Raw genomic sequence first — 10,531 nt, 5'->3', positions numbered from 1 at the left:
ATGGAAGCATTTTACATGTTGGCTACTTGCACCATAATACTGGGATAGTGTTAACTACAACTACAGTTGACATGGAAGCATTTTACATGTTGGCTACTTGCACCATAATACTGGGATAGTGTTAACTACAACTACAGTTGACATGGAAGCATTTTACATGTTGGCTACTTGCACCATAATACTGGGATAGTGTTAACTAAAACTACAGTTGACAAGGAAGCATTTTACATGTTGGCTACTTGCACCATGATACTGGGATAATGTTAACTACAACTATAGTTGACAAGGAAACATTTTACATGTTGGCTACTTGCACCATGATACTGGGATAGTGTTAACTACAACTACAGTTGACAAGGAAACATTTTACATGTTGACTACTTGCACCATGAAACTGGGATAGTCATGTAAAATGTTTCCTTATCAACTATAGTTGTAGTTAACACTAGTCCAGTATCGTGGTGCAAGTAGCCAACATGTAAAATGTTTCCTTGTCAACTGTAGTTGTAGTTAACACTAGTCCAGTATCGTGGTGCAAGTAGCCAACATGTAAAATGCTTCCTTGTCAACTATAGTTGTAGTTAACTTGGCTACTTGCACCATGATACTGGATAGTGTTAACTACAACTATAGTTGACAAGGAAACATTTTACATGTTGGCTACTTGCACCACGAATACTGAGATAATGTTAACTACAACTATAGTTGACAAGGAAACATTTTACATGTTGGCTACTTGCACCATGATACTGGGATAATGTTATCTACAACTACAGTTGACAAGGATGCATCGCATGTATAGGTCACTTTAACCATGATTGTGTACAAGGAATATACAGAGATAATTGAAATATAGTTTGGTATTAGGATGTCACACCATTACATAATACTTGCACAAACACACACCAAGTTAATACAGGTACAAGCACTTGTGATACATTCATTCTTTACCATCACAGTCAAATCCAGGAACACGAGATAAAAACTTTGTTTACCTACTGAGGGTTTCAGAAATACCTAAACCACTTTTTACAGATTGAGGAACTTCTAGAATGAGAAAAAATTTTACATAATTACAGTCCTCATCCACTACGGATCATCAAATCCACAAGTGTTTCTAGACCTTGACGAATCCCTTCATCACTACCAAGATGAAAAGGATGAAACATCCATTTTCTACCGTGCAATGTTCCACGAAATAACTGTTCCAACTGTTAAAATAAAGACAAAAAGTGAGCTATTCAATCATGAAAAACTCTCATGACCTGAAAGCTAAGTCTATACGGTATTATATTAATGTTTAGTTAATCAAACGAATACTATAACTGTCTCAGCTAATAACTCCTCAATAATATACATTTGCTATTTGCACTGATTCCGTAACTACTAAATATACCTTTCACTCCATACGTATTAGTTTCAGTTGTATCTTGTAGAAAAAAATACTTTTAAAATCACTTTTTCTCTTTTGTTTTTGAGACAAACTAGTTTTACCTAGTTTTTAATAATCTATCTTTTTTTATTATTTATATAAACTATTCTCTTCTTACCTGTTCTGTTGTTTTATGCTCAGGTATATCTAGGTGAGTAACGAGTACAACACAAGGTACACCTTTGAGAGCTACATCGGAAAGCACAGTTTCTAAAGCTTCTTTGGAAAAGCGTAGATCCTGTTCATTTGATGATGCATCAACAACAAACAGAATTCCATGCTGCCCATGGAAGTACTTGTTCCAAAACACCCTCACATCCTGTCCTCCTGTTGAACACATCAATCAAAATCATTAAGAATATGAAAATTAATTATTTGACAATACCAGTACCAAGAACTACCGTGAACAATTAAATACAGCAATATTACGAAGAGAACATACCATGTAAAACTTAAAATACACTCCACTCATTTCAATATAAAAGATTTATCTAAATTTGAATAAAAATAATTTCAACAGGAAATAATTATTCACTGTTTATACAACACAGTCTAAAAAAGCCAGTTAAAAAATACAGAGTAGGTCCAGTATTTATTCCCATTTAAAAGCACAAAAAAGGCTTAACCTTATATTATTATTACTACCAATATAAGAGAAGTTTACTACATGTTTAAACTAAAAACTATCCATTTAAACTTAACATAAACATTATTCTAGAATAAAAAACGAGTTTGAAAATCTCACATGGAAGTAGAAGCAAGTGTAGACAGAATCAAGTGCCTGTTTCCAATCAGTTATCAATTGGTTCCGTAGATACGCTAATCTTATTGGTAAATCTTTTTTTTTTTCCTTTTGACTAGTCCTTGAAATTGGGTGATACGTCATCCCACTTCTATTTAGGAGGGCCCAAAACCATCTCGCTACTTTTTAATAGACTGTAAGCTTCTCAGAAGAGAAAGATTCAATAAATGATGCAATAAATATTTACGGTGGCAAGAGACTAGGGACAGAAACTTTTCTTAAAACATCGTATAAGAATCAAGTAGACAAAATAGTATGTGGATGAAATGAATGAGCCCTCTTGCTACGGTCACTCGATATGACCAAGTTAGTAACCACACGTGTTTATATACTATAACTCGTAACAGTATACATATGTTTATACTTAAATTTTATTACTTTATTGCCCTTTGAACCATGTCTAACTAATAATCCTGCCACACAAGTTGTAAATCACTTAAATAAATTGCAGCTCACGTTACCGTATCAAATTACGTAATGCACAAGCTGCTCACGAGTATACCCCATGAATTAGTATTATCATTTCTATTTTTTATTATCTAACCTAATAAATTTCATGAGTATACCCCATGAATTAGTATTATCATTACTATTTTTTATTATCATACCTAATAAATTTCACGAGTATACCCCATGAATTAGTATTATCATTGCTATTTTTTATTATCTAACCTAATAAATTTCATGAGTATACCCCATGAATTAGTATTATCATTACTATTTTTTATTATCATACCTAATCTAACCTAATAAATTTCACGAGTATACCCCATGAATTAGTATTATCATTGCTATTTTTTATTATCTAACCTAATAAATTTCTAATTTTTACATTTTAGTTACTTTTATAAAAAATACATAAAGAATACACATGAAAAACAAGAAATATAGTACTCAGCTTCAAAAATTTCACAAACCATCCTACTTCTTCTTTTCCCCAACTTTAAGCACTGCTTTTGATACTGTGTAATCAAAAATTGTATATGTGATGGTTGATAACTATGAAAAATATTACATTCAAAGACTAAAAACGAATAATTTTGTAGCAAAATACAGGGTTCCCCTATGATATTAGGAGAAAAATACACCCTTCTTATTACATGTGTGTAGCATTTCAAAATGATGAATGATTAATATATATACCATAGTATTTAATGCCTAATTATATAACAATTAAACCTGAGACCAGTCTGTTGTTGTTGTTGTAGGCAGTCTCTTTAAAATTACATAAAATAAAAAAAGTTAAAGATAAACTAAATATATGTGTAGGTTCAAACCATTCATCATCCCACAAGGATTAAATATACAGCTTCTGCAACTTACCACCGAGTTCTTTAATATTCAGTGTAGTGTCCAACAGAGGAAGAGTCTTGATATTAAAACCTAAAAGAAAGAAAAATAACACACAGGGAAAACTGATTTTTATAACTGATAGCACAGTTTACAATGCAACAATTTACAACTAACATAAGCCGGATAAATTCTTCAAAAACATACACAAAACTAACATACACAAAAAATATTGTGTTACAAATTATTCAAGAAATATCAAGCATACATTCAATAACTTGAGTCACATTTATTTATTTAACTAAAGCACACACAAAGTTTGTTATTTACATAAAAAGAAAAAAAATTCAAAAGTTAATCAACTAGACATGCAGTACAGTTATTATGATACAAATTAATTTAAACTTTCATTTTACATTACCTGTTGTTGGTTCAATATCATCAGTGGGTTCTCCAACTAATGACGCTAAAGCCGTTGATTTTCCTGCACCCTTTAGGCCTAAACAAAGAACTTCATATTGCTCTTTAACAACAGCAGGTGGTTTTTGGCACTGTATCCACTGGCAACACTACGCAAAAAAATATCACTGCAAACTGTGCTTAATAAATACAAAATAGCAGTGCAAACTGTGCTTAATAAATACAAAATAGCAGTGCAAACTGTGCTTAATAAACACAAAATACAATTTCCCTTTCCACACCATCTGGCTGAAATAATTAGAATGTTTCACTGAAACCAATATAACTGGCTGCTTCAAATCACTAATTCAGACTAAAACCAATATAACTGGCTCCTTCAAATCATTAATTCAGACTAAAACCAATATAACTGGCTGCTTCAAACCACTAATTTAGACTAAAACCAATATAACTGGCTCCTTTAAATCATTAATTCAGACTAAAACCAATATAACTGGCTGCTTCAAATCATTAATTCAGACTAAAACCAATTTAACTGGCTGCTTCATATCACTAATTCAGGCTAAAACCAATATAACTGGCTCCTTCAAATCACTAATTCAGACTAAAACCAATATAACTGGCTCCTTCAAATCATTAATTCAGACTGAAACCAATATAACTGGCTGCTTCACACCACTAATTCAGCAGTGACTGCAATGTTATATTAAAAAGACCAAAATCAGATAATTATTAGTGTATGCAAAGACCTAACACCTTTATATTTTCTCTAAACAATTACATTACAGTGATCTTTGTGAAGATAAGTACTTAGTGTTTGGACAAAGTCTGAGATCCAAAATTATTTCTCAGCTACAAACCTGTGGAATGACTTACCTACTGAAGCACTGCCTCCTGTTTAAATTCTGTAAAACATTTGTTGTATAGTGATACATTTAGTTTTGTTTCACCATTTTTAAAATTTGAGTGTCACCCTTGTATTCTTTATGGGGGGACAGGATGCTAACGATGGACCCACAGATCAACAGTCTGGCATGTTAACCACTGGGCCATTATGAATATACAACCTTTTGTTTAAAAATATTATGAATACACAACCTTTTGTTTTAAAAATATTATGAATATACAACCTTTTGTTTAAAAATATTATGAATATACAACCTTTTGTTTAAAAATATTTTGAATATACAACCTTCCTGAGTCAAATTAAAAATGTTTTAAAGGCAGCCTGTGTAATAAAAAGTTTTCTGCAGAATTTCGTTTGTCCGTTCTTGCCATATATTTAACATATTTTAATGGTAACAATTATCAGTGTAGTACTTGAAAAACCACACAGTTTAGGACAAAATGAGAATAGCCTTCTTATTTCAGTGCAAAAATGTGATATTTAGATTACAGAATATCGTTCTTGCTTATTATTCTAAGGGCTTTTCTTTTTTAAGTTTTAGAAACTCTTTCCTTACTTTAACAAGCCGTAAATGTTTTGTATCATTACATAACAACAAAAAGAACATTTCATAAAGCTAAAAAGCCCATTGATAACCACCATAAAACACCCTTAACTTTCAAGTTGCATATTTTACTAACAAATTAGAATGAAATAATCAATAAACCTTGGGAAAAAAATCTCAACAACCAACACACACTATTTAGCATAAAAATAAGCAACCATTGAGTAATATGTTATGCTGAATATGTAATTTTTTGTTAGTGTTTCATGAAAATCATATTTCCACACTAATGATTCATACCCATGACGTGTAAGTTTACAAATACAAAGCTATCTCTACAAAATTCGTAAAACTTCTCACCAGTAAACTGTTTAAACTCAAATAAATTTTAGCATTCGGCATAAGCATCTTTATCACTTACCATAATTTACTTACTTTTATGTATAAAAAAATCAACAAATAAATCTTTTTTTCTGTATTGAATAATTTTCAACCCTAAAGTTTTTAATGTTTAGAAGAATGACTGCAAGTCTATTTTCTAGAAATTTCTTAATTCTCTGGCACAATTTTGTCCTTCAGGCAGATCGCACCCACCAAGGGTGTGACAGAGTCGAGACTTACTTTTCCAAGTCCAATGCAACATGCTGCAAGTCCAAGTTGGATACTTTCTAAAACCTGTGGCATACTGCAATTGTCAACAAGTGTCTCCAGGTGTTTTACCACATATATGTGGAATACCTACTCCTTCATGATTCTATTCAAACAGAAATAAGTTTAAATAAATTTGCTTAATGATTAGTGTTAGCAATATGTTACATCATAAAATAATTTTCTGTAAAATAGACTGTGTCTAAAAACAGTGAATTATAGGTACAACTTCCACGAACTTAATGTAGTAACAATCAAAAAAAAAAAGTAATAAAACTCACAAGCTATATCTGCATCTTTTATTCACACTGCAATATATCTAATATACAGAAACATTTAAACAAAATATAACCACTCAAAAATTGATAATTTAAAACTGAAAATAGAATGATTAAAAGTGCGGAAAGAGAAAAAAAAATTAAATAGTCAAAATTTCAGTGAAATACACTTTAATGGGACTTATTCTATTGAAATCTTTCCCACTTCATTCTTTATATTACAAAAATCTCAATAATTTCTCTTTTCTGACTTCGTATTATAGTTACATTTATTTGTTATTCATGATCAAAACATTGTGTAAGATTTTAACTGGCTATAAATGTCAGTTGTGAATTGTGAGAAATGCTACACCATTAGCTTTTGAATAATCGTGTTGTTTCCAAAGTGAAAAACTGATTGTAATTACATTTTTTCTTACTTTTAAACCGTCTTCATCAGTCCTGTACAGTTGTAAGGGTGTACTAATGCCTCATTTCACTTGCAGAAGGAGCACCTCTCTCATACTCCAAATGCATATTATTTTCTGGGTTGCTTTCTTATGCACATGAGTGTGGATTGATGGAATTGTGTCACTAATATGGAACACTTTATATAAAATTAAGTTTTTATCATTTGCTGTCAGTCATTTTAAATAATGAGGTTGATGATTAGTCAGTATGGGAACTCAAAGAAAACCCTCATTTATAATTTTTATCACTATACCACTGATCTTCATTTATTTATTCATTAATTGTTAGTTTTAATAACTTTGCCTCCTTGGTTACATGAGCAACCTTTGATACTTCCATCCACGCATCTTACATTCATTTCACTTCGTACTGGTTTTATGACGTATTCGACTTTCCTATCTTATGTTGCGAGGAAGGTTTTTGTGCCAAAACAAATGGTTTTCTTCTTATAGGATTTAAATACCTTTTGTATTTTCAGATTTTATTGCTTCTTTGTTGTATTTGTTTGTTTGTGTTATAAAAAAAAAGTGGGAGGGTTTGTTACTGGAACTTCAAAAAACATGACACCATCATCAATCTATCACTAAGATCTGTAGTATCGTATGTGTTAACCATCTTAGTATAAGCACACCTGAAGTAAGATCTGTAGTGTCATATGTGTTAACCATTTTAATATAAGCACACTTAGATCTTACTTTAAGTGTGCTTATATTAAAATGGTTAACACATATGATACTACAGATCTTACTTCAGGTGTGCTTATACTAAGATGGTTAACACATATGATACTACAGATCTTACTTTGTAGTATCGTATGTGTTAACCATCTTAATATAAGCACACCTGAAGTAAGATCTGTAGTATCATATGTGCTAACCATTTTAATATAAGCACACTTGAAGTAAGATCTGTAGTATCATATGTGTTAACCATCTTAATATAAGCACACCTGAAGTAAGAACTGTAGTATCATGTGTTAACCATCTTAATATAAGCACACCTGAAGTAAGATCTGTAGTATCATGTGTTAACCATTTTAATATAAGCACACTTGAAGTAAGATCTGTAGTATCATATGTGTTAACCATCTTAATATAAGCACACCTGAAGTAAGAACTGTAGTATCATATGTGTTAACCATCTTAATATAAGCACACCTGAAGTAAGATCTGTAGTATCATATGTGTTAACCATTTTAATATAAGCACACTTGAAGATGGGCTATAAAAGTTACCCAAAACACTATTCCCCACTGACTCTCTCATCCAGAGAATTTTGTGTTTCCAAAGCCATTACAGTCTATAATCAACCTTCATTCATTTTGAAAAACACAGCCTCAATTATATGTCAGAGACATATAATTTTGTTTTAATGGTATACTGTATGAAACACATCTTTATACCAGAAAAAATTAAATAATTTCTCAATGAGAGTAATATTTGGTTATAATAAATGAAAAATATATAATCTATAACTACGAGTAACAGGATAAAAATTTGAGGTTGACATTTAAAGTGGAACATTCACAATATATAACAGAATTCTATTTGAAAATTATAATGTAATTGTTCAACATTTTTTGTCTCTGCTATAAGTATAATACATTTGTTAATACTTATTATAGCATATTTGTGAAAACAATTAAAAATAAAACTGGCACATCACAAATTGATTCTTTTTCATCTCAGTGATATCTTTTTTTTTCTACATTCAAGCACTGTATTTATTACTACATTTATAGTCATCAAATTCCTGGGTGTTGCTGTTTTATATAAGGATTTAGATTATTTGATGAGTTAGAAAAATAAATGGCAGATTGCTTTTAATTATAAATACAAGGTAATGCATGCAGGTTATCATAATTTAAATTATAAATACAATTTTGCTGGAAATGGCCTTAACAGTGTTGATTTTTGGTGTTCTGGTTAATCAGTTTCTTATACCATCCAAGCAATGTGCAGTTGCTTGTGATAAGTCGAAGAATATTTTAGATTGTATCTACATAAATACTGAATAAAAATCTAAAGAGGTTAGGCCTCATTTGGAGTATTGTGTTCAGTCTTGGGCTCCTTACCTCAGCAAGGGCATTGACTTGTTGGAAAGGGTTTACAGAAGATGGAAAGACTGTCGTATGAGGACAGGTTAAGATATCTTAAATTGTTTTCTTTTGAAAAAAATGTTAGAGGGGATTTGATTGAAGTATTAACATTTGTTAAGGGAAGTGATAGTGTTGAAGCATCATCTCTTTTTCATACTTGATGGTAAGAATGGTAGGCCTAGGAGTCATAAATACAAATTTTAGCAGAGTAGAAGTTATCTACAGCCAAGACAATTTTATTTTTTTGAGAGGATGTTTGGCTTTTCAAATGGATTGCTTTCAGATGTGGTGGATGCAGTACAATTAAGGGAAGGCTTAATAAATATGTAAATGACAAAGACTGACTTTGAATGAGTCCTTTTTTATACTTAAGTTGTAAGTTACATAAAATTAACGTGAGCCGAGTTGATCTTCTCCATCCAATATCTTCAAGCTAAAGCACAAATAAGTCATAAGCCTCTATCCTATCACTCCTCCAGATAATCTTGTAAACTTCACCTCTTATCTTTCTTTTCCCAGAAGAAAATAATTTTAGTGATCTTAACCTATCCAAATATGACATTCCATCTCTAAAATCATTATAACAACCCTCCTATGAACTCTTTCCAATAAGTCAATATCCTGTCTTAGATAGATGAACAAAACTCTACAGGTTATTCCAAATGGGGTCTAACTAGAGATTTTTATATGGATAATTACCTATTTTGTCTTGTAATCAATATGTATGTAAATACATCTTAAAATTCTATTGGTATTAACTTTAACACTGCTTTGATGGCCTGAACAGCCAAGATCCTTTTCTTTGGCCATACTATTGAATGAGTTCCCATTTGTATTGCATGTGATTCAAATTATAATCCAAATGGAATATCTTGCACTTACTATAAATTATGATAAAAGATCACTTGCGAAGTATTTGTCCAATTTTTACAAAGTGAGTCTGTAAAAGTGTAATACTACAGAATTATCAATACAACTAGAAATACCAAATGGGTTAACGTCATTAGAAAACTTCAGTAATCTATTAATTATGCCCCTATCAATATCATTAATGTACATAAGAAAAAAGCAATGGCTCATGCTCCAAGTTCCAACCCCTAAACTTTAAAACCATTCCAGGTTTTCACTGCTAGTGCTACTAACAGTAACAGTAAAAACAATGGTTCTATTTGACTGGATTATGGGGTAGTAGAAGAGTTAAACCTGGTCAGTTGAAAAAGTAAGAGCCCTAATATTAATAATCATTAATTACAACAGTACACTAATTTGACTGTTTTGAATTTTTTTGTCTTAACAGTTAGTTTAAACTTTAAGTTTTAGACTTAAGTTTTGAACTTGAAATTCAAAGTTCCACACAAGCCAGTGAACGAGCACATTAAGCTAAATCATTGAACTTTCAAATAAGTATATAATACAAGCATTACCAAACATACAAGAAATTCTTGAATGACAGCCAAAAATATACTTTCACAAACGCTAGCTTTTCATACTTAATTACTTCTTATACCGCCATTGGTAACGAAAGCGCCCTCTCCAATAAATATTTTTGTAACTGGTATAGAAATTCGTTATTAGACGGATTAGGAAACAGTTTATATTTTCCTATGTTTTTCTTTCTTCTTCTTTTTTTTTTTTTTTTTTTTTTTTTTTTTTTTTTTTTTT

General features: G+C 30.9%; 2 protein-coding genes and 1 long non-coding RNA gene across 5 annotated transcripts in view; all 3 read right to left on the bottom strand.

Annotated features, from left to right (window-relative positions):
• The window catches only part of LOC106472064 (ATP-binding cassette sub-family E member 1-like), a gene marked incomplete at its 5' end in the record, with an annotated part of 47,345 nt that overhangs the window by 16,985 nt on the left and 19,829 nt on the right, over positions 1 to 10,531 (bottom strand). The window lies entirely within an intron of this gene.
• The window catches only part of LOC111089035, a 13,766-nt gene continuing 3,677 nt past the window's right edge, over positions 443 to 10,531 (bottom strand). Inside the window, exons 2-3 of the long non-coding RNA XR_002613401.1 lie at positions 7,910 to 7,912; positions 443 to 585 (exon numbers count right to left, since the gene is read on the bottom strand). This is a non-coding gene — a long non-coding RNA (uncharacterized LOC111089035). The remainder of the gene's footprint in view (positions 586 to 7,909; positions 7,913 to 10,531) is intronic.
• LOC106472067 (ADP-ribosylation factor-like protein 15) lies at positions 613 to 10,389 on the bottom strand. Of its 3 annotated transcripts, XR_002613398.1 has the most exons (7): positions 10,294 to 10,389; positions 6,017 to 6,149; positions 3,946 to 4,093; positions 3,558 to 3,617; positions 1,551 to 1,759; positions 743 to 1,211; positions 613 to 660 (listed from the first exon to the last, which is right to left on the bottom strand). XR_002613398.1 is itself a non-coding variant. In XM_022400675.1 (6 exons), exons 2-6 carry the CDS (start codon positions 6,077 to 6,079, stop codon positions 1,083 to 1,085), a joined length of 609 nt encoding a protein of 202 aa, XP_022256383.1. In that variant the 5' UTR covers positions 6,080 to 6,149; positions 10,294 to 10,389; the 3' UTR covers positions 730 to 1,082. The 3 variants fall into 3 exon arrangements, 2 of the variants coding, with proteins under 2 accessions (XP_022256383.1, XP_022256384.1); XM_022400675.1 differs by lacking the exon at positions 613 to 660 and having other exon boundaries at positions 730 to 1,211; XM_022400676.1 differs by lacking the exon at positions 613 to 660 and having other exon boundaries at positions 730 to 1,211; positions 10,303 to 10,387.

The sequence above is a fragment of the Limulus polyphemus genome, unplaced genomic scaffold (assembly GCF_000517525.1).
Source record: "Limulus polyphemus unplaced genomic scaffold, Limulus_polyphemus-2.1.2 Scaffold5059, whole genome shotgun sequence".
Lineage (NCBI taxonomy): Eukaryota > Metazoa > Arthropoda > Merostomata > Xiphosura > Limulidae > Limulus > Limulus polyphemus.
The sequence above is the reverse complement of the archived record's forward strand: the minus strand, read 5'-3'. Positions and strand labels throughout refer to the sequence as shown.

Excerpts from the sequence above, each read along its gene's own strand:
- LOC106472067 (XM_022400675.1), bottom strand. The coding sequence starts at position 6,079 with ATGCCACAGGTTTTAGAAAGTATCCAACTTGGACTTGCAGCATGTTGC. Across the intron at positions 4,094-6,016 it reads GTTGCATTGGACTTGGAAAA|TGTTGCCAGTGGATACAGTG; the intron begins GTAAGTCTCGAC and ends TTTTTTGCGTAG. Across the intron at positions 1,212-1,550 it reads AGCATAAAACAACAGAACAG|TTGGAACAGTTATTTCGTGG; the intron begins GTAAGAAGAGAA and ends TTATTTTAACAG.